This window comes from Cottoperca gobio, chromosome 21, assembly GCF_900634415.1.
Source record: "Cottoperca gobio chromosome 21, fCotGob3.1, whole genome shotgun sequence".
Classification (NCBI taxonomy): domain Eukaryota; kingdom Metazoa; phylum Chordata; class Actinopteri; order Perciformes; family Bovichtidae; genus Cottoperca; species Cottoperca gobio.
The window spans coordinates 7,945,364-7,970,425 of NC_041375.1; the positions used below are offsets into that span (position 1 = coordinate 7,945,364).

General features: G+C 39.4%; 2 protein-coding genes across 2 annotated transcripts in view; one reads left to right on the forward strand and one right to left on the reverse strand.

The window, feature by feature from the left end:
- Window positions 1–2,813: 2,813 nt before the first annotated feature.
- Window positions 2,814–18,423, reverse strand: LOC115026505 (alpha-1,6-mannosylglycoprotein 6-beta-N-acetylglucosaminyltransferase A-like). Its single transcript, XM_029459351.1, has 18 exons — window positions 18,388–18,423; window positions 18,203–18,274; window positions 17,148–17,223; window positions 16,535–16,741; window positions 14,464–14,540; window positions 14,152–14,241; window positions 13,934–13,999; window positions 13,086–13,262; window positions 11,101–11,270; window positions 10,813–10,938; window positions 8,586–8,719; window positions 8,329–8,462; window positions 7,841–7,984; window positions 6,701–6,847; window positions 6,106–6,219; window positions 5,721–5,795; window positions 5,463–5,620; window positions 2,814–3,015 (listed from the first exon to the last, which is right to left on the reverse strand). The coding sequence occupies exons 1-18, from the start codon at window positions 18,421–18,423 to the stop codon at window positions 2,814–2,816; spliced, it is 2,205 nt and encodes a 734-aa protein (XP_029315211.1).
- Window positions 18,424–21,531: 3,108 nt separating this feature from the next.
- Window positions 21,532–25,062, forward strand: part of LOC115026506 (polycystic kidney disease protein 1-like 2) — a 53,177-nt gene continuing 49,646 nt past the window's right edge. Inside the window, exon 1 of the mRNA XM_029459352.1 lies at window positions 21,532–22,239. Within this exon, the coding sequence (XP_029315212.1) occupies window positions 21,532–22,239 (708 nt within the window). The remainder of the gene's footprint in view (window positions 22,240–25,062) is intronic.

The window sequence follows — 25,062 nt, forward strand, 5'->3', positions numbered from 1 at the left end:
ATATTACATATTGATTATATTCATTTTGTATTTAAATTATTATATTATATCTTATTATTAGGCTATTAGGCTATATTATATTATTGTAAACACTTAAATTCTCTGAGATTGAAGATACATAATAACATTTCTAAACAATAATAAATATCATATTATTAAAATTATTTTTACCTTCAATTTACCTAATATGCCATGTATCCAGGGAGCAAACAAAGCCATGTTAATATACATTTTATTCAGGAGTGTTAAACAAATGCAACAGCAAGAAGTTTGAGATTCAAACTTGAATCGGTGTCACAGACTGCAGCCAATCAGAAACGGGTTAGACATTCAAACTTAGTTGGTGTTAAACACAGCAGCCTCAGAAATGCAAAACAATTTGCACTCTAAAGTGTTCCAATGGAAAACGAGCAGCCAACAAAGGACCAAGTCTGAGGCGCTGCGCACCCCCCAATGGGACCCCGCGCCCCCCCTGAAATTCAAGGTGTTTCTTTTCTTTTCTTTTTTTATATATTGCGCTTAATCACAACTCAATTTTCACATTGAACAGGTGTTCTTTTATTAAATAAACTAAACGCTTATGTTATTTATCTAATTTATGTGCACATTTCCGTGTCTACTGCGTTGCGCATTCACATTCTCACACACAGGTGCGCACACACCCCTAGTCAGAGACAGAGTGGAGGAAAGGAGAGGAGAAAAGTACAAAGTGCAAAAAAGTCGAAAATCCAACACATTAATTATAAATGGAGCGACGTCGACCCCAATGTTCGGAAACTCTCTGCATTTTTAAAGGCACAGCCTAAATCAGCAGCAGAGATGCAGGTGTTAGCTCTACTACTATGAGCAGCCAGAGTGCAGCTCGTCTGCTGCTGGTCCGAGTCCCGACCAGAGCATTAGTTTTATACGATTAATTCAGAATAGTTTTATTCATGGTGTATCCTTGGAAAAGCATTCATGCTTCCGAGCAGTGGCGGCTGATTACATTTTTTTTTCAAGCAGCACTTGAAATAAAAATAAAAGTCTATAAACAACACAAAGTTGCATGAACACTGGTCAGAATCAATTCAGAATTGGGTTTATTGCCAAGTAAATTTACACATACAAGAACTTTGCCTCACTCTTATTTTCAAATCTTAGATTTAACAACATAGCATAGCCTATAAAACAAACGCCCCCCAAAAACACATAAACGCCCCCCTTTCAAAAATATTGCTTCCAGCGCCCCCCAACGTTCTCTGAACGTCCCCTTTGAGGCGTTACCGCCCCCGTTGAGAACCTCTGGATTACAGGAATAAGACTTGTTGCAACCGTCCACAGTCTGCCCTACTTTTATATATGCTGTGGGTATTTATAAGCTATGAACGTTTGCCACTTTGAATTATGTTTTTTTATTTGCTTCCAAGATCGTTTCACACCACCGGGGTTGCAGCTAAAAAATAAGACAAAGGATATTGTCATAGACGGCATAAGAATACATCTAAGTGAGACATTAATTTAACGGAATACACACATGTTATTATAGTGAGATACACGCCCTATGTGGGGCAGTGATATTAAATACCTGTTAATTTACGCATTCACAGTCAGAGATTTGTTGCCAGCTCTTCTTCCTGCATTTGGCAGTTTAAACTGTGTTGTTCTTAGTCTGGATTGCGACTTTATTTTGCTTATGATTACTTTGTATTATTTTTACAATCCGCCCACCTAGCTGTGATTGATCAGTTGGTCAAGTTGATCTCTTATCTTGAACAAAACCTGCTCCGGAGCAGGTTAGGTGTGCTGCATAAGTTACCATGGCGATCTACCCCGCTAAGAAGTGAACCACTTTCGTGGGGCTGAAAACCCAGCAGGGTTCACTCTGAAGTTACCTCGCTAAATCCTTCGCAGTACAGTACATATCTTTTTTAATTCAGTCGTTGTTGGATTCTTGGTTTTGTTCTGTGATTATCAGTTTGCCTTGCCTGCACGTACCGAGAATTATTTTCTTTATTCTTGTTTCATGCAGTCTCCTGTCGTTGGCTCCAACTGCTTCTGTCTTCATGACAAGCTGTTTGTAAATCTGGGTGGAGCCACTGTACAACATTGCATGTTTTTGGCAGAGCATGATTTTGAAGAGATTAGTACAGACTATAACATTGTATGATAATAATAAAAACACATTTGGATCATCATCTCAGGCCAATAATTGTCTTGCATACCTCAAGAAGAACACTGGAAACTAGGAATTAAATACTTTTACTGTATACTGCTTTTCAGATTAACAGGAGACATAAACAACCCTGGACCATTATCATTATCGGACAGGCATTGGCTGATCTTGTCTAGATCTTTGATTCACAGACTCAAATGTTCACCCTCATTAGTTGGCAAATGAAGTTCCCAAGGTTATGTGGACTAAATCATGACTAGAATATATTGCTTCAGTCAATGCTGCTTTAAAGAAATGGTGATACAGAAACATAGGGGAAACAGCGTCATTTATTTTCCTCGTCAGAGGTGAGCGTGTAAAAGCAAAATTTGCTTCCAGCAAACTGTCAAATTGCTGCAATCAATATCAGTGTCTTTTGAACACAATTTAAAACTGTATGTAGTGCAACTGGACCTTTTGTATGGGGTGTGGCCCTCTGCAGGCAACATGTTATGTTTGTTTGTGCTATTGTGCTTTGGTTTGTTTGTGCTATTGTAAGGTTGACAGAAACCTCACCCAAAGTAAACAAGAGAGTTTGAGTTATGAGTCAAGACATTCAGATATAGATACAACTTTTTATTGCTCTATATTCAAACATACACGTTTTTTTTCTATCCAGCAGTTAGATACATTCTTTGCATAAGGCTATCTGGTCCTTAATGTAGTCTCGACAGGGGCAGATGCGAATCAAGGACTGGTCTGATCTCACACAGCTGAAGAGCAGGGGGTCAGACTGGAACCGACAGTGTTTACTGCTGCTGTTGTAGGCTGGAAACACCAGGCGACTATCAGAAAGCTCTGATGTCTGACAATCTACACTGTAGCTGGAAAAAAAATGAAATCATCAGCAGCTGTGTATCAAATCAAAAAGTCATAAAGCATGTCATTCAACCATATATCAAGATGGAAGTGAATGTGAATGCCCTCCATACTATAGGGTTTAAAATGATTATTTTTACATATTGGGTATGGGTGGTGGGGATTGAGATCAATGCTGGGTTAGGTTCTGTCAACCCTAGCAATGGGGACCTGTAAAATGCTTTAGAGGAGAATCTGCCTGAAATAGGGACGTCACGTTACCAGAAATATAGCCGTCAATACCAATACCAGTGACATTCGCTAATTCTCAATATATTGAATACCACGGTAAAAAAATGATAAATAAATCCCATGTACTTCAACATAGACTTCTTTTATTACCGTTTCATACTGATCTTTGTTTAACAGGTCATAATTCCGTCTTCAATATCTATTTTTATATTGCTGTGAAAGTATCTTCAAATAACCTTTATTTATTCAAGTATCTTGCAAACAGTTTTACCAGATAAACACATTATGATAACATTCTAATTTACCTTTGCCAAATACAAGTTTGCACAATAGAGCCTGAACGCACTGTAATCCTCCGTTCAGTGCAGCTAACAGCTAACGTTAACTAGCTTCCCTCCTGCAGTTTCGAGCCCTGACGGTACCTGCGGTATCCGCTGTACTGTAGAGAAACGAGTAATGTCAAGTTTCCAGAATTTTGGCATTGACTTGATAGAGTGCACCGGTTTTCGTGACATCCCTGAAAGGCTCAACGAGCTAAAAATGTATTTTGTTCATTTAGCTGCTCTTTGATCTTCAACACAACATTTGTGTTTCCCAACAAAGAAAGACTCCAAATGACTCAAAGAATGTGTTGGATGGGGAAAGGAATTGACATTTTTATGAGCTTAAAAAATATCTAAACCCCCCCCCCCCCCCCTATTCGTAACATTTCTGAAAAACTATATACACTCTTAACACTGCCAGCAACCTTTTATGGTGCTCCCAGAGGCCAAGTGTGTTACACCAGTGGTTCCCAAACAGTGTGCCATGAGACAAATCCCAGTGTGCTGTGGGATTTTGAAACAATTAGGCCTATTGCATACACAAAGTTTGTAATTTACTTCAGTGTTTCCCCTAGGTTTACTGCTCTGGGGGATGCTGCCTGCGCTGGATGAGGTCCGTGCGTGGCACAGATTTTTTAAGTTGTCTCCTTACCTTTACTCCGCTCTGTCTCTGACTGTAAGTGTGTGTGCACGCATGTGTGTGTGGGTTCGGAAGCGGAGCCCCGCCCTTCGCGAAGCAGAGCAGAGGAGAGAATGTAAATACGCAAAGCAACTGAAACGTGCACATAAATTAGATAAATAACATAAGCGTTTAGTTTATTTAATAAAAGAGCACATGTTCAATGTGAAAAGTGAGTTGTGAATATAAAAAACAAAACTTTTAGTGGGGGAGGCTCAGCGCAGGGCAGGGAAACACTGTACTTTATTGGTGCTTTGTCCTCCACATTTATTTCACTATATAGAAACAATAGGTCTTATATGTTTTGGCCTAAATATAAATAAAACAATCATTAAAAAAAAGAAATCTGTCAAAGCGAACCCGTTTCAGCCATTTGCGCCTGGTGGGAAATATTTAGAGTGTGACACATCAAAGGCTCTCTGCTAGTGTGAAGGAGAATAGCTTCTTACAAGGACTAAATCAACGTTCACAGAGTGATGACAGTGATACTATTTGTTATAGAGGGGATTTTGCCCGAATATGTATGTAATATATATATGAACACAGGTATTCCTTGAGATTTTGGCTTGGTCTTTGGTGTGCCTTGGCCACAGAAACTGTGTTACACTACAAAAACCAGCAGGAAAGCAACATTAATACTTTCACATCCTTTGTTTAATGAATTTTAAAAACTCATTTTAGGAAGACCATTTAGAGTTTCCACAGCATCGACAAATTTGTTAGATATTCGTGACTGCTGCTGTTTTTTATGATGTATATTTAAGATATGTATTCATTGCTAATATTTTCCTGTATTCTAACCAATGGCAGAGGATGTTTTTTGAGTGTATATACTGTATGTCTAGGAATTTTGTATGTCTGTAAAGCTAAATACAAATTTAAACATGAGTGGACAATTAAGATGTATTTTCTAAAACTCTTGCTTGTGGATGATATTATCTTTTATTGAGAAATAATATTTAACATACAGTACATTCACTACATGTTGAAGTTTATACAAATGTCAGTTTTTGACCTGAATTGAATTGTTATGATTTTATAGTAGAAAATACAGACATCTCTCCAAAGATACTATGCAGACACTGTGACTATGCAGACATGGTTATTTATTTATAGTTGAGTTACCTTCATAAAAAACAGAACTAAATGCTTAGAACTAAATGAATGATAAGTGTGTTTTTTGTTTGACTGGATGCATGTGTATATTATGTGTACTTACTTGGCAAGATGCTTTGCATTGTTAAGATGTGGGAAGAATGCAGGTTCACAGATCAGCCCCTCCTTCTGGCATGCAGTTTTACATGATGTGTCCACCTCTGCCTTCACAACCTGTAGCACGCTCAGTGGGGGCCAGCTCCCTGTACTGGTGCATAAGTCCTGAGGTAAACATGAAAACAAGATGAGAAGAAAATAGTCTTTTACTCTAAATTACAAAATCCGATCCATTTTCTATCCCCTAAACCAATATTCCTCCAACCTGTTTTTCAATCAGGATGTTGACCCTCTGAAGCATCCCTTCACAGGAAAACTCATAGGGAAGGTAGGGCTCAATCTGAAATGTATACTGCAAAAGCTACAATTATAGATATATCACAGAAAAACTACAGTTCTGTATTCATCAAGCTGAGCTTTCCCTCTTTATTTTTGAGAAATATGTATATTTTGATACAATATATATGATAAATTGACTGCACTTATAGAGCACTTTTCCAATCTTTGCAATCACTCAAAGTACTTTACAACACATTCATACAGAGTCAGAGGCTACCATACAAGGTGCCACCTGCTTGTCAGTAGAAATAACTATTCACAAACACTCACACTGTTGCCATCATTATTTTTCACATTTAGAAGACACTTACACTCTGATTCAGGATAGCAGTGAGAGCTCTCTCTACATCTGTTGTGTTGTGCATGTCTACCATCCACACATAGGGCTCCCCTATGGCCTCAGCATAAGGATGCTGGGATGTCACCTGCAACAGAAACATACTTATAGTGAAATTGAAGGATATAGTATACCTGCTTTTTATTTGTATAGCTATAAAAAAAAAGCATATTTTTTAGTTTTTTGGTATAGACAGTAGACTGAATTTCCTGCTGGATTAACTAACCCTTATTTATTGCTTGTTGTTCATTTGTTAGAGGTTGGAAAAGATTTATGTACAGTGTGTGGCCGAAATTAGTATTACAACAACAAACATTAAAAAATGGTCATGACAGGAAAGAAATGTCACCTGCCAAAACTGTTTTCAAAGATGAAAAAAACATTACTTAAAAAGACTTTATCTTGCCTGGCAAAACCTTTTTTCATCTATTCTTTAGTCATAAACAGGTCAGAAAACAAGTAAATGCTGATTTACCAAAAAAAAGATTTCTCACTTGCCTCTCAGGGCATGTTTTTCATTTGTTTATCAGATCATGTTACATGTCTCAGTTTTGAATATGAGCCCTGACCTCTCTAATGTTGGGCTTTCCCTTGAAGAACTCTGTGTTCAGCCTATTCTGCGGAGGTCGTAACCTGGGGTTCAGGAAAGCACAGCCATTGGCTATGGCCTCCAATGGGGCAGGGCCTTCATATGGGAAAGACAATCCAACAAAAACCTACAACAGACAACAGATAAAAAACAGTTTAGAATGTCTTAAACTTTATAAGCAACACATGTACATGCACAGCTCTAATGTCACCACACGGTGTCAGCCAACACCAGGACAATAAAGGATGCAGCTCCAGCATGCTTGTGCAGGGAGGGTTTTATTACAAACGATGCTGGGTGGACCCACACTGAAAAAATAAAAATCACTTTTGTGGGTTTGAATTCTTGTCAATTTAAATGTTATTTTGTCTATAAAGTATTGCATCCATAATTGTCTTGTTTGTGTCAAATGAAGAATAAAAAAGTGTGATGATCCTTACATAGTGTTTTAGACATATTTCCTTTTTTGTAAATATCAGTTATCTGGTTAGTAGGCCCATATTTGATCTGGTTTATTAAAACTTGACTAATATACATTATTCGTACTCACGCTGAATGATTACATTTTGCTACTATACCATGGCTGCTATATATGATTTGTTGTTAATTCTGTAAATTTGTATTTTATTTCATTAGAATAAATGTTTTGACAATGTTGAATAAGTCCTTGTTCTTCGAACAACTGATACTTATACTCACAGTGTGATGGATGGAGGAGTTAAATACACAACCACAGACCCTCCTCTCTCACACACACACACAAAGCACACACACACGCACACATTTTGTCCAGGGTCAAATCCAAACATTGCATAATCTGCTTTAATGTTCTTAAAGACAGAAAAACGTCGCCCATTTTAATAGCAGATATTGCTCTGCCCATTTTAGTTATGATTTTGTCTCCATGACATGACCGAGACATTTATAATCAAGAGTTATACCCATGAGTATTTCCTGTTTTGTTTAGTTTTTGTCACATTTTTGAGAAAGGTTACCACTTACTTAATACTGCGTTACTGGGTTTAATAAGTTCATAAGAGAATGAAAAAGAAAAAAATACTATTATTGTTTTTACACATACAAGGATGAAGTAAAGCCAAAGTCAACAAAACTCACTCACCTTGCTCTGTCTCAACAGGGCCTGAACCTTAGTGCCTTTGATAATGCCATGGTTTATCACATATTTTGGAATTAAAGCAATGCTATCAACCGTCCCATGGATCTCCAAGTGCTTGTGGATAACGTCCAGGTATGCCGTTTTACCCTGCAGTGTAACAGCAGAATAAACAAAGGGTGACTTGCTGGAAAAATCAATGAATGGGGTACACATTTCACCTGCCCTTTGACAATTGTGTATTTTACTGGGGATATCAGAATGAAACAGGTGACAACTTCCACAAACAACTAAACACCAAGAAGGTCAAATAAGGTGACAAAAGTATTTTCAAGGTATATAATACCAATCAAAACTCTTGTGTCTTCATCATTTCTTCTCTACAGCCACCCCTGACTGAACCTGGATACTTCCATAAATAAATATTGGTGTCTAATGTAATAAATATCTTATTGCATTCTAAAATATATTTTACAATTTATGTCCATTGTTACCTTCCAAAACGTTTGTCTCTTGCCATATACAAGTGCCTGGTTTAGTCTTCTGGTAGACTCTAACTGCTCAGCTTCTTCAGAGCTCCGCTGGTGCTGCACCACAAAGCCCAGGAATGTGTTGTCCGGTGTATGAGCTGCTCACAGTAAGAGAATACACATTTACTAAAGGTACAAAAAAATAGCCATTTCTCTTCTTCAAGCAACATATGTAAATCACACGACGAGCTGTTGTAAAAGAAAAAGAAGCAGAAACATACGGAACATTGTGTAGAACTGCAGTGGGATCATATTCAGGCTGCCAAATGGACTTTCAAGGTTGTGTTTTTTGGCCCAAGCTGCATGATTGAAGTCAGGCTCAGTGCCAAAAGTATCCAACACCCGTATCAAACACCTGAACGACAGACACAGGTACACAGTTACATTCAGAAACACGCTAATAAGCACAGAATACATATATTTTTGACAGCACAATGCATTAGAAACTGGTTGCAGGGACTTCTTCCCTACAGGCGTTCCTGTTCATCCCAAAGGTGTTTGGGGTTGAGGCATACCTGTCAACATTGGAATTTAAAAATAAGGGACATTTTGTGGCGGACTCTGCCTATCCTCACTCAATCCCAACTGAGGGAACAGGGACTAGCCTTGTCACTGTAAATAACACAAAAATGTTGTTAACCATGCAATATTTGTTTTTTTGTGTTTTTTTTTGTTTTGTGGCTTTTGTTTCCCCCGATGAGTCGGGAAACATGTCCGCTACACTGTGACTGAAATCATCGCAGTAGCTGAAGGCTACATTATTTTTGGCGCAAAGCATTGACATCTTTCCCTCAGCTTTGGTCACTTGGTTTGCCTCCGACACAGTTCTTGTCACACATGAAGCCATTGACAGTGTATGTGTTTGGCCTCTTGGGCATGCTTGTGTTTGGACGATATTTCTTGTTGGCGAACATCACTTATTCCGCCGTGTGTGATGCTAACATCTGAATGGCACACTTTACAAAAACCACAAGTTTGCCCGACTCTGCTTTTTATTAAATAAGGGAAGGTCTCCTCCCATTTGGCCAGGTACTTGCTTGTTTTCTTCTTCTGTGTGTTTACTGGTGGATACCTAAACATAATACTGCCATCTACTTTACTGGCGGCCACTTTACCATGTACACTTTTTTAAATTAGGCCTATTTTTATTTTTGAAAGGTTAATATATTAATATTTAAATGGGAGGACAGCGGGATAGAATGGATAGGGTATCGAGGCGTAGTCGTGGAGGAGAGGGGTTGCAGTTCGGTGGTCTGAGGATCTCATCGCTGCTCTTTGCAGATGATGTGGTCCTTATGGCATCATCGGTCTGTGACCTTCAACAGTCACTGGATCGGTTCGCAGCCGAGTGTGCAGCGGTTGGGATGAGGATCAGCACCTCAAAATCTGAGGCCATGGCTCTCAGCAGGAAACTGGTGCACTGCCTACTCCGGGTAGGGAATGAGCCTTTACCCCAAGTGAAGGAGTTCAAGTACCTCGGGGTCTTGTTCGCGAGTGAGGGGACGATGGAGCGAGAGATTGGCCGGAGAATCGGAGCAGCGGGGGCGGTAATTACAGTTACTTTACCGCACCATTGTGACGAAAAGAGAGCTGAGCCAGAAGGCAAAGCTCTCAATATACCGATCGATCTTCGTTCCTACCTTCACCTATGGTCATGAAGGCTGGGTCATGACCGAAAGAACGAGATCACGGGTACAAGCGGCCGAAATGGGTTTTCTCAGACGGGTGGCTGGCGTCTCCCTTAGAGATAGGGTGAGAAGCTCAGCCATCCGTGAGAGACTCGGAGTAGAGCCGCTGCTTCTTTACGTTGAAAGGAGCCAGTTGAGGTGGTTCGGGCATCTAGTAAGGATGCCACCTGGGCGCCTCCCTAGGGAGGTGTTCCAGGCACGTCCAGCTGGGAGGAGACCTCGGTGGAGAGATTATATCTCCTCACTGGCCTGGGAAAGCCTAAGGATCCCCCAGTCGGAGCTGGAGGATGTGGCCCGGAGAAGGAAAGATTGGGGTTCCTTACTGGAGCTGCTGCCCCCCGCGACCCGATCCAGGATAAGCGGTAGACGATGGATGGATGGATGGACAACGGGATAGAAGGAAAAATACGGGATAATTTTGGGAAAAACGGGAGGGTTGACAGGTATGGGTTGAGGTCAGGACTCTGTGCAACAAGGTACACACTTACAATGAGCATATTAGGAATCAACTGCATGCTGTTCCCCATCAACACGTCATTAGAATATTTATGGATTTATTGTGCATTACATCCGATCACGCACATTTGCCGTTTGCAACATATTGTACCCCAGTAATGGATTTATGCAGCATTTAGAAAAATTATATAAATATAAATGTCCTTATTTGTCATCAAGCTCTTTTACTGATGCATGTACTCTCACTGTAATATGACTCACAAGTTAATTAAAATAATGTCAGGACCGGGATCCTGAGACTCACCTGTAGTTGATCCAAGATGCCTGTAGCATATTCTTAATCTGCCTAAGGCCGATAATGTCTGTATAGATCAGGTTTACTGTTGTTTTTAAATAATTAGGTGGGCAGCCACCTGTTGCACCAAAGAAACTAGAGAGAGAAAGAGAGAGACATAAAAACAAGAATGGATATAGAGTTACAATGAGACAATTGTAAAGTGAGTAAAAATATATGTGGGTGTATGCAATGACACCATTCACCCTGATAGTAAACCGCCTGCAACAAGATACTCTTTTTTGTATTCATACTCACTACTTAAGGTCAGGTATGGAGGTAGTAAGGTGAAGATTGTGACCCAGGATGTAAAGTGTGGAGATGAGGTCACTCCACTGGACTAGTTCTCCAAGGGGGCCCCCACTAAAGGCAGCCTCTGTTATTCTAGCACGAGATTCATATGTCACAACTCCGGGGTGCACCAGAATCTGGGGAGGGGAAGAAGTCCATGGACAAGATACAACAACAAATATTCGCTTTCTTTTGTTTCATACTCTCTACAAAATTCAATTCAATCAATGTAGTTGTTAAGCTAATGCAGTTCCAATACCGTTATTTCAGCCAGGTATCGAAAACCAACGTTTTGTCACAGCCCTCGACTTAATATTAATATTATATTATTAATATTAGATGCTCAGAGTAAGTTCTAGGAGTCAATAAACGTAGTATAAAGAGCAAAAAGTCAGCGTAAGGACGAGAATGGTGACAAACATATGACTTTCACCCAGGAAATCTCTGTTTGTGTCCTGTGTGAAGTCAAAAGTCAATGTTCACTCACTTTAAGTTACACTACGTAACATTATTACTTATTTATACACAAAACACAATCTTTTAATAAACCTAACCAAGTAGTTTTATTGCCTAAACATAACCAAGTATTTTCTTTTGAACTCACAAGTTCGGAATGAGAACGTGTTGGTTATTTAATCGAGTGAGTAATATAATGTGGTTTTCCTGGTTTGCAGTGGCGGGCCGTGCATTTCACACCTAGGCCTTTATTAATGTCCTACACAGTCCTACCTGAATTATTCCACCTCTTAATACCATCATTATGACGCCATGGCTCTAGAAACTATACATTTAGACAGAAACGCAGTATAACGGGCGTTGCATCACCCTAACAACAGAGTTATATTAATATTTCTGAAACATTTAGTTGTAAATAGCAGGCATTCCCAGCTGTACAATGTGCAGTGCCTCTCGGAGGCTGTGAGCCGGGGGTACCGCTCGTAGTTAGTGATTTGAAAGTGGCGGACAAACCCTTTTCACAGCTGTGATAGGCTCGCTAGCGTCAGGTTTATCCGTTCTCTTCTCACAATGTCTATCTTTTCTTGAAAGGTTCGTCTTGAAAATGGCGTTGTAATTATATCTGCGACCAAATCGATCTCTTCTCCTCCTTCAGCCATTGTGGGTTGTAAAAAAAAAAAGTAGAAATCTACACAAATTAGCTCGTTCAAAGTTTGGTAGCTCTGCATAGCTCTGCCAATAGTGGGTATCCAATCAAAAGACGTGGACGTGCTGACGTTATCGTACGCCTGCTAGCTGGTCCCAGTGTCCCCAACTCAAAATCTGATTGGTTAACACCACAGTTTTGTCTCCATTCACTTTAAGCTACAGGCGCCCGCACTGTTGATTCTGAAGGCCTAAGGGCAGATTTCTTGGACCCTGGCAACACATGATGGCTGAAATATGATTGGATAAAAGCTCTAACATAAAGGACAGACCTCCAAATCTCGATCTGAGGCTGGAAGCAGCGCAACCAAGAGGAAAGCTATGAAATGAAGAGAATAGACTATGGGGAATACATATTTGTGGAAATAATATATAAAAATTAAATGTATATTCTGATGATGTTTAGGCCAGCAGAGAAGGCCTTGCTGGCCCTGACGGCCCGCCACTGCTGGTTTGTATTATCACTGGAATGAGAACCTTATTTAAGGAGGAAGAGAATGAAATGTGTATATTTCATGTCCATCATTATGAAACTGTACATGACACATTGGAAGAAATAGCAGAAGAAAAAAAAAGTATGCGTAATGCACATGTTCTCTCTCAATGCCATGGTAAGACAAATGGTTATAGTGTCCTTTGTTGAAATAATTACTATAATTGTGAGTACTCTGTCCCCCCATCATCATTATAAACTCCATTATGTACCGTGTGAGACTCCATAGGTACCATAGCAACAGCTACTAAGGAGCTTAGGCATTGCAAACTGTAAATAGAAATGACCTTTACATTACCTGTTTAACTTTCCGCTCTCTGAGGTTGTATTTGGCTGAAAGAGAGCGTCCAGCCTCGACCCAAATCCCTTCCATACTGCGAACTCTTTGGTGAATCCAACGGAACTGGACTTTGTTCTCCAGAGATGGATACAGACCTGTTAGACTGTCCCGTACCACTGCAAGTTCAGATCCCGCCTAGAAAAATGAAGAAACCACAACGCTTATTATATATTATTGATTATTTTGTAGATTTGTAGATTTGTGTTGGACATCAGAATCTCCTCACAACACATTACAAATAATAAATACTATTTTAATTTTTAAATCTATTTGTTTATAGATTACGTTAAAGTCTAACAAATCTAGGCCTCTAGAATCTGCAGATATGTTTAATACATGTCTAATATCTTTCTAATACATTACTCTTGTGTTGATCTTTCACATAACTAAGACTATAGAAATATAGAAAATAGGCAACATGTATTATTCCAAGGGACATACACGAGGAGCTCCCCAGTATAGTCTATCTTATAATACATCCACATTCATTTTATAAATAAAATAAAAAATGTAATTTTAGTTTTTTCTTAACATCTAATCTAATCTCAACAGTTGTATTATTTTGCAGTTCTCTACAAACTGTTTGAACATCTTTTTGGTTTTATCACCCGCTACTTGACTCATTCACTCTCATCCTGCTTTTCTCATTCAAGTATTTTGCAGAGTAACATTGCAATTGGCTTAATATAAAGTAAAGTGTATATGACTCATGTCATACACACACACACACACACACACACACACACGCACACACACACACACACATACACACTCACACACACGTAACATGGCCTTTGCCTCTTTACCTCTGAGTTTTCCCCTGACACTGCGGGAATCACTCGGCCTGGAAGAAGAGGACACCAGGACTCTATCTTAACACAAAACAGAAAGAAAGAGGGGGCAGTTACATCAGCACCATCCATACTGTTGTTCTTCTTTTTGCATTTACAAAATGGAGCTGTGATGAGGTTTTTTTCTGGCCAGTGTTACTGTGAGATATGAGAGCTCGAAACCATTTAGGTACCTCGCTGAGGTAGATAAGGAAGGAGCACAGAGATCCGTTCACCCCATAACTGACGTAGCAAGGGTCAGTCCTCCACATCTCCTTCAGCCACTGGAAAACCACCAAACAGCAGAGGGCCACAACAAAAAACATGATCATGATCAACACAACATGGTTCAAGTGAAACACAAGCTTAGGGAGATTGCTGCTTTATCTTCCCTATGTTTACCTTTTTACATTATATACAAATATGTAGAGAAAGTGACTTCAAGTGATCATATATGTTTAGACATTTTTAACAATGAGGTTTTAAAGATATTTAAAATGTGCTACCTTCAATTTCCCCTTACAATCTGGGTATCCATCCATGAATGGCAGTGTGCAATGTGTTTCCTCTTTGATTTGATCATCTACAAAACAGATAAAACAGCACATCTTCTCGTTCAGAGATGCTCTCATCATTAAAATGTATTCTTCATTTTTATCAGTGAGTTATTCAATTGATTCCATTCAGTTCAATTAGTGACATCATTAGAACACGTGCTGGAGGAAAATATTTTCATTTCCTGATGAATGAAGTATGAATGAAGTGTAAGATAAAGCCACAAATGTAAATGTACTTTTTTTCTTTTTTATTCAAGGCATATTGAGGAAGACATTTATATTTTCACCAACTGCTGGTGAGTGGTTTTAAGTAGTTTTCATTTGATAATTGCTTAAGATTAAGCCTTGTATTGTACACATAGATTGTGTTCTTAACCATTGCACAACATCCCCTAAAGGTACATTGGTTGAATGATGAGTGGATTCTTCATTACACAATTTAACCTGTTTGTCTGGGTCTTTAGGGTAGTGAGCTTTGAGGGTGAGATGGCTGCACTGCAAATTATCCATTCTTACTCAACAGCTCATAAAATCTAACTCGTGAAGTGCTTACTATATTGTATTAGAAATGATTAACCAACCCACATAGAGCTCCATTGTCCAATTTATTTTATAACCACACCAGTGAGCACAACACACTTTGGACTTTGGTCATTGGATTTGTTGAGAATGACAAAAAGAACAATGTCAGCCTTATCACCTATGTTTAAGTCAATAAGGATATAACTCCCTAATCATCTCATCCTTCAGTTGTCCTTTCTCTTTTTCGCCTTCCAACTTAATCTGGAATAACTGTAATTCTTCTTTGTAGTCCTTCAAGGGAGGCGGCGGGGGAGAACATATTTGAACATATTTGCAATAGGCTTACATCTGAAGAGGATCAAAGGATATTCAGTTAGCAAGTACTACCAGGAAATTATGATTTTAATGTGATGTAGTGCTATTTCACTGAACATGCATTTTAGATGCATAACTTCATGACATTAATTCAGAGCTGTGATACAAGTGTGTATTTGGGTGGCAGAAAAAAATCCCATGAAAGACAAAAATGGAAAATGACTTATCCTGCTAACAAGTATTGTCTGTGTCGTATATTCCTTGGCATAAAGCTTCATTGTTTTCCAAACATTATTAAAAATACACCAGTGAGCTACACCACTGTGTGACGTGTTATTTTGTTATGCTTTGTTAATACTCACACAAACACCGTAAGGGGGGCGAACCATAGATGGCGTGCGAGCTACGAGCACGCACAAAAGCGCGTATTCTCAACACTTTGTTTGTTGTAGTATTCAGTGAAGAAGCCAGAAATCAATGCGTGTTAACGGCAAAATGCCATAGACCAATGTATTATAATGAAACAAAGGTTGAAGGGTTGAATATCCTGTAAACTATTTGATTTGGCTGGCAAAAAAATGTATTCAATGGAAGATGTTTAAGACCAACTGTTTCTAAAGCATTTCAAAACGAATTGGCCGTCTTTCTAAAGCCTTGAGACATGTTAATAGTGAAAATGTATTCATTATTTCACTTCTTAATTCAAGTTGTTCAAGTATTGTTTTATCAGTAGGCTATTTGTGGCAATCATGCACGCACAGCAGGCGCATAGTTAGGAGTTTCAGAGGTGCACGACCAAGCGCATCGACAACTTTTGGATAACATTTGCTAAAAACTACAGTGCTCAGCTGTTGTTACACAGTACCTGGCCTTATTTGATTATACATTACATTACACATTTGTAAAGATAGAGATCATAACAGACTTGGACTTGGACTTGGTCATTGGATTTGTAGAATGAGAAACATAATTATTTTAAGTCAATAAGGTACTATAAACCAAGGTTTTTGTTCTATACAGTTTTCATATAAACACATCTGAGTTCATCACTTATGTGCTGATATAACTGTAATGCTTAAGACTATATTTATTGCATCGTCATGGTAGATTTTCTCTGTGTTAAAACTGGGCATTGTGGTAATACAGTTAGCATTCTGCTCTGAATATAATCAAGTCATTTTACCAGATTTGACTTTCTTCTCTTCTTTCTCTGCCTGTTGCTTTAGGAGTTCCTCAATATGAGCCACTTGTTGCTGAAGTTGGAGTTTATCCGAATGCAGCTTGCTAATCATCTCATCCTTCAGTTGTCCCTTCTCTTTTTCTGAATCCAACTTAATCTGGATTGTGTGTAATAGTTCTTTGAAGTAACTCAGGCCAGGTGGGGCAGGGACTGAGAGAAAGATTGCAGTGTTAGTTTGAGAAACAATCCATCTGCTTTGAACATATTTTCAAAAGGCTTGCATCTGAAAATAACTGTTAAATCCATACAGTACTTTACAATTATTACACATAGAATATTCAGTAAGTAAATATCACCAGGCAATTGTCTATTGACAAGAAATCTCCTTAACAAACAGTAATCAAGGATCCAAAAGATAGTTATTTGTAAATTTGCTTCACTGTTTAATGTGAGGAAGAGAACGTGTGCTGCTAATGAAGTAATGTTCCTAAACCAAGAGACAAGAAAGTTTTATGGCCTAGTGTTGCATCTATTTTTTCTATTGAATCCTTCTGCTGCTCCATCACGACCCCTTTGTCCCCACTCTGGACTCTTCTCATTATCTCTGTCCTCTCACTGTCAGACTTGTCTGTTTCCATCGAGACGTCGCTGTTGTGAGCGGCCCTGCTCATAAATTCCTGTTCAGCGTTGCTCTAGAACCAGTTTAGACAGACAAGACTCACATTACACAACAAAAAGAAAAGATGTGTGAATGTAAAAAAACTGTGTGTATAAGGCAACGAGCTGTGACCAGAGCTTAGCTAACTGATGTGAATGTGAGATGAATGAATAAAGATACAGACCAGGATTAAATATGGCAAAATCAGACACCAGATGAAACCAATGGCCAGTAGCACCCACATGATCCTCAACTGGGAGGTTTTTTTCATGATTCAAATGGGTTCAGCCTGATGGAGTAGAGTTGGATGTTGGGAGAGACGGACCTTGTTTTAAACAAAAAACGTTTGGTTTTGATTTTACATTAAATGCAGTGGTGGAAGAACTATTCATTGCTGAATACCGATCAGTGCAGAGGTGTGCCGCTCGTGCTCGTATAAATAAGTTTATCTAACACCAGTCTGACTAATCGATAACGGAAGTGAACAGCCAAATAACTAAACAATACTTATACGTAATACTATATTGTGTTGTCATGTATAATATATATATATATATATATATATAATGTATATAATAATAGTGGAATGCAATCACACATATAAACGTCAGGAGAACATTACCATGCAAACATGTGACATCATTTATTATTCACCATATTTTAAATGAGTACCTTTTGCTATCATTGTGGCATCTCCCCACTGTTTTTCCTGTATCTACCGTTATTTTCGCCCCATCCATCATTAATCCTATAACCAGCAGCAATTTCATTTTGGCTTCCACCATTCCCCCTGCTCATCCCCCTCTAGTCGCACAACCCTCCCCCACTTTTTTCTATTTTTTATCACTTATCTTTGCTTGCCAGGCCCCCTCAAACTGTTAAACCAGTGCACCCACTGGGGAGCCCTTGACTCAGAGCTCTACTGCTGTACGTTTGCGGCATGCTCTTTCCTGGCTTGTAACTTGTGCGTCCTTTACACCCAGCCACCCATTTAATTTTTACTGCCTTGTTACCCTGTCCTTACGCGCCACCTGCACATGCTCCTCCAGTGTTTCCAAGGCTTGGTTCTGCTGTGCCTCCACTTCCTACCACACCCATACCACAAACCGCCCACCAGCCAACTTGCCGCTGTCCGGTTCCCCAGTGCCTAGACAGGGTTGCAACACTCTCGGATTCAACCTCAAACAAGGCAACTGACCAGTTTGGCCTCTCTTTCCCTGTTTGCCGCTTCCATTTAAACTTGTATTCAAACCCATTCTAATGTATGTAAACCTAAAGATTTGCCCAAACTACCAAAGTCCTTGGCCACTAGTCCAGCCCCTAATTGTTAGTGCTGCATTCATTTGTATGTTGCTGCTGTAGTTTTTTAAGGTTGGGATACTTTTAACTCCTTTTATATACTGTTGCGTAGTTTAATCTACACACAATGCATTATATTCTTTAAAACCATCAGTTGGTAGCTTTGTTGCTGTCTGAAAAAAAAGCCCTGTTTTCAGCTTTGTGATGATGCATGTTCCAGCTGATCCAAGAAGCATTTAAAATAGTTTATTTAGCTTAAGAAGGAGAATCTTCTCAACATATAAAGGAACACTTCATCTGGAGATACATGGTTTTCACTGGACAGAAAGAGATGAAAAACGAAAGCAACTTAAGTAAGAGAGAGCAAAACAAGGAGCGTATTAGCAACATTATGATCGATGTTGTTTGTGGTTTTCCCACATGAAATTATGATTACAAAGATACAGGAAACATAAACAGATGGCGTAATAATAAAATACTTTTCTCTACAATTTAATTTTCTCATTTTCTGGGTGGTTTTCCTTAGTGTCAAATAACTTTTTACACTTACCTTTAGACCGTTGGGAAATACTTCCAGTATAGCCAAATGAAAACTGTGAATGTTCCCTGTGCCCTGTCAGTATCTCTCAAATGCAAATAATCTTCTTTCCGGTATAACCAGATGAACACCATGTAAATATGACCTATGATCTAGCAGTATCTCTAGTCATATAGATCCTTTATGTATAGTTCCAGAAATGTTTAACTTGTTAAGTCTTCCATTTTCTTTCTCTGCTACTGTTTTTAACTGAATAACATATATTTGACCTCTACAGATGCACTGAGAGGTCTGCAAGGTAGGTTCAGGTTTTATGTAAGAGATAATAGGTAAATAGAGGCTAACAGGTGTCTTGGCTAAGGAGTGGGGAAATGCATGGCAGAGTTAATCCCAGGAGTGATATCTGGCTGGCAGGCAAATTGTCCAGGTAGGTTGGAAGACTGGTATGAGAGGTGTGCATGTGGGCAAGGGGGAGGAGAGAGAGAGAGAGAGAGAGAGAGAGAGAGAGAGAGAGAGAGAGAGAGAGAGAGAGAGAGAGAGAGAGAGAGAGAGAGAGAGAGAGAGAGAGAGAGAGAGATTGCATGATACAAAATGGAATTTAGAGCAGTAAGCCTTCAGTGTTAACTTCCTCTGAAACCTTTTGTGTTTTTTAACACCAACCTGTGGTTTTCAGTTGCTTGGTATGTGAACACATGCAATATGAGGGGTCCTCCAGCCAGTTAAACAAAATATACCTGCTTTTATATATTTCAGGCAAAGGAAAGCATGGTTATGGTTACATTTTTGAGTTTAAGGTTTTTTGTAAGGATGGATTAATGATTTTGCCTGACTGCATTCCTGGCAGAGTTAGAATAACTAACTAAGAGTAATCACATCCATCTTTCTAGTGTTCCATTACTCGTATCTTAAGTAAGCTACACAAATCTACTTGGTATAGTTTTAGCATGGCTGACATTTGACATTGTTCATGTGGATACGCCCAAAACATGGTAAAAGTCATTTATCATATGTGTGTATCTTGCTATTCCATGTGCAGTATCCCCTTGCATTCAAAATGTTTAAACAACAACTCAGCTCTCTTTTAATGATCGTACCTGGAGGGCTTTGCTAACTCTGTTGGAACTTAAAACGCCAACGGAGCCCAGCGCCCTGCCTGAAATTCAAGGTGTTTTTTAAATTTTATTCACACCTCACTTTTCACATTCACAGGTGCTCTTTTATTAAATAAACTAAACGCCTATGCTATTGATCTAATTTATGTGCACTTTTCAGTTTGTACGGTCTACTTTGCGCATTCACATTTTCTCCTTCGGCTCCGTTTTGCGAAGGGCGGGGCTTCGCAGCTGACACACACGTGCGCACAGAGCGGAAGAAAGGAGAGGGGAGAACTAAATAGAAACCGCGCCACGAACGCAATCTCCCCACGCCACGCACGCGCACGCAATCTTATGAAGAGCAGGACGCAACTTTGCCTTCTTTGATCAATACTTCTAATATGCAGTTTGTTGAATTATCTCGAAGAATAATACCCACAATTCCCTCAAGTTTGAAACTTAGACAGCTGTAAAAAGACCTGTTTTTTATAAAATAAATAAAAGGACGAACCATAATTCAATAAAAACAATACAAAGTAGAGTAGCCAGAATGTTTACGTGTAGAGCAGCGATACTCAACCCGCGGCTCGCGAGCCGCATGCGGCTCCTTTAAGACTAGTTGCGGCTCTTTTAAGTCCCACTTAAAAAAAACAAAACATTGTCAGCAGAATTAATCAACATTTCATTATCACTCACAAGTCACACATCAGTCATCACACACATCAGTCTATTAAGCCGTCTCCCCCCCATCCCTCTGAACAACCAATCACAAATAATTTCAGGTTTCGCGCTCTGATTGCAGGTGCGCGAGATAATTGCTCCGTCACACTGGGAAAACTAGCTTACAGCACTACGCAAAAATGCAAAGGAATATAGGAAACGAAAATATGAAGAGGAATATCGAACATTTAAAGAGGACTGGGAACTCGAGTTTTTCTTCGTCTCCACCGGTTCGGGAAAATGCATCTGCCTGCTTTGTGACAACGTCATTTCACAATTTAAAAGGTCCAATTTGCAGCGCCATCACAACACAAGACACCCGAAGTTCAGTACCGACTTTCCGAAAGGTGGAGAGCTGAGGGCGGAAAAGCTGGTGAGACTCAAACAGAACCGAACTGCTCAAAAAAACTTATTCCACACTAATACGAGTGAAAGAGCGACAGAGGCCTCCTACAAAATCACACATGAACTGATGAAAAAGATGAAGCCATATACTGATGGAGAAATGGTGAAGGATTGCATACTGCTAGCTTGTTCAACGTTGTTTCCTGAGAAAAAAGACCTGGAACGAGATGCAAAACAAATTCAACTGTCGGATTCTACTGTAGCTAGGAGGGCATCAGACATTTCAGAGAACATTGCACATACTCTTAAGGACAAACTGTCATCCGCTGAGTTTGTCAGCTTTGCAATGGACGAAAGCTTGGATATCAATGACACGCCACAATTACTCATCTTTATCCGAACGATCAACAGTAAGTTTGACATTACAGAAGAACTGCTTGACATGGTTTCACTGAAAAATGGAACAACGGGCATTGAAATAAAAAACGCTGTGCTGGAAACATTAGAAAAGTTTAACATTGGACCAGAAAAAATCACAGCATTCACAACAGATGGCACACCGGCCATGCTTGGTAAGAGGAACGGAGCCGTGGCTTTGCTGAAAGAAACGCTGAAAAATGGCGGGATTGCTGCTGAGGGTATTTTCTCATACCATTGTATTGTGCATCAACAAGCCTTGTTTGCTAAGTTCAAATGTATGAATGAAGTGATGGCAAATGTAATCGAAGTGGTTAATTATATCAGGGCCCGTGCAAGAAACCACTTAAATTTTAAACTGCTGTGCGAGGAGTTTGACACTCACTATGGAGATTTGGTGTTACACACCGAGATCAGATGGCTGTCTAAAGGACGTATGCTTGCACATTTCATGGACCTGCTTGAACCCCTGAAATCCTTCATTGTCGGCCAAGGGGAGACTTCCCGATTTTCCTTTTTGGATGATAAAGAGTGGGTGCTGTCTGTTGCGTTCCTGTGTGACATTACGCAGCACTTGAACGAACTTAATCTCAAAATGCAGGGAAGAAACAAGACCGTGTATGAGCTCTACACGGCTGTCAGTATTTTCTGACAAACTGGATGTACTCGAACAAAGTGTCCGTGGTTCTGATTACCGTTTCTTCCCCACCGTACAGAAAGTGATGGCGATGCATGCAGACGCTCTCCTGCCCTGTCAATCACAATTCTGTGACGTGTTAACTGAGCTCAAGCAAAACTACACATCAAGATTCCACGACTTCAAGGACCATAGCAATATTTTTCTACTTGTGAAAAACCCATTCCCGATTGAGGTCAATGAAATGAAGCAAATAAGCGACCAGCTCGGACTTGTGCAGCTTCAAATTGAGTTCGTAGAGTTAAAGAGCTCAGATGAACTTCAGTGTCAGTTTCGGATTACAGATGTCGTGGACTTTTGGAAACTGGTGGGGCATCTACCAAATATCTCCAGACTGGCAAGACGCATCATCTCAATGTTTCCGTCCACATACCGGTGTGAAGCAGCATTCTCTGCGCTCTCAAAAATAAAATGTCGCAACCGAAACAGATTGAGTCTGCAGCACACAACAGAGGCCCTTCGGATCGTCGTTTCCAGCGCAGAGCCCGACTTCAAATCACTTGTGCGGCAGAAGGAGTGTCAGAAATCACATTGAGTGTGAAGTAAGTACAACATTACTCTTCTGACTCTTCTTCTGCTGTCTATAATCTGCTGTTATATGGACTGTGATGATCAGTAAACATGCTGTCTGTTATCTGTTGTTATGGGCAGTGATGATCAGTAAACATGCTGTCTGTTATCTGTTGTTATGGACTGTGATGATCAGTAAACATGCTGTCTGTTATCTGTTGTTATGGGCAGTGATGATCAGTAAACACACTGTCTGTTATCTGTTGTTATGGACTGTGATGATCAGTAAACACACTGTCTGTTATCTGTTGTTATGGACTGTGATGATCAGTAAACATGCTGTCTGTTATCTGTTGTTATGGGCAGTGATGATCAGTAAACATGCTGTCTGTTATCTGTTGTTATGGGCAGTGATGATCAGTAAACATGCTGTCTGTTATCTGTTGTTATGGACTGTGATGATCAGTAAACACACTGTCTGTTATCTGTTGTTATGGACTGTGATGATCAGTAAACATGCTGTCTGTTATCTGTTGTTATGGGCAGTGATGATCAGTAAACACACTGTCTGTTATCTGTTGTTATGGACTGTGATTATCAGTAAACATGCTGTCTGTTATCTGTTGTTATGGACTGTGATGATCAGTAAACATGCTGTCTGTTATCTGTTGTTATGGGCTGTGATTATCAGTAAACATGCTGTCTGTTATCAGTGTGTTTACTGATCATCACTGCCCATAACAACAGTCTGTTATCTGTTGTTATGGGCAGTGATGATCAGCAATGTGTGTTTTGTAGTTGCAGTGAAAATTATAAATCACAGTTATTGCACTGTACATTATGCTTTTCATTCCTTAGTAACATATTACTATTATCCATATTCTCAAATGCATAATGGTTTCAAGGAGGAAAGGAGCGTTTTTGGATTGTGGCTCTTGCAAAAATATTTTTTCGGCAATGTGGCTCCTGATTAGGACAAGGTTGAGTACCACTGGTGTAGAGACTTAGACATAGATATTTTTGTATTCTAGAGCCAATCACTGACAAGTCTGTTTTCATGTTCTGATAACAAGGCCACCCTCCTTTGTTGTCCTAAGAGGCTAAAAACCCTTTGACAAAACACAATGGTTGCAGGTGCCTGTGGTTGCTGCTGTACACTCACGCCCAGCCTGATGTGAATGTATCATTTTATCTCGCATGATTCTGGACCACCATTAACAAGACTGTTGGTACAGGGCTTCAGTGTATATGTAGGATAAAAAGCCATTAAGGATTGAAATTGGATATTATGGAGACATGTTAAATGCCTTCCATTTTACTGCCGTAGAGATGGACTGAGAAAGACTTTGGGCAGCATGTCAATTAAGATGTATAGATGGACCAAACACAGCTTGAAACAACAAAGAAACAAATGTCTGACTCTTATATTTTATTTATTTATATCTCGGAGCAACCTGTTCTCATTTCCAACGCGCCAAACTCTGAAGCTTGGTCAGTGCCCCTCGGCCTGATACTAATGCATGGAGGCACCCTTAGCCATCTGTAAGTGACGGACTAGATTTTCCGCTAACTGCAATGTAAAAATGAAGGCGCCGTTATAAGACGCATATTGCTACTAGCATAATATAAATAGTACGAAAGTCCACATTGGATAGGCGGGAGATTGACGGGCGAAACAAAAACACAGGACTCTCACCCGGGAGACCGGTGTTATTTTTCTGGTATATCAAGATTAATATTTGGTCACGTCAGTCGCAAGTCGCAAGATTTTTTTTGTCAGTTGTTAGTCATGTGACTTGTTTATGACTCGTCACTGACATCAATGACGGAAGTTAACGTCAACCATGATCTTTTGCTAACCTCTAAAATATAAAATATAAAATATAAAAACCTGAAAGGCTCTCTCTAGAGCCAGAGTTTGGTTTGTCCGTTATGGGCTACTATAGAAACATGACAAACTCTGTGGAAGAGGACCCGCTCTGTATGTAGATATGAAGGGCTCATTCTAAGCAACAACACAACAATTCTTAGTTAAAAGTGATTATACACCGATGAAAACATAGCTATGAGTATATATTATACTTTAGAGGATGTTGAGAGACATGTATGTTACTGAAATATTTACTAGCAGTAACTTCCTTATGAAGTATATTAAAGTAAGGCAACATTACATTTTTCATTGTATTATTTTTTGTTTTGTACAATTTAGGATTCAATTAGACTTCTTGTTATTACTCTTCTTGTTATTTTTGT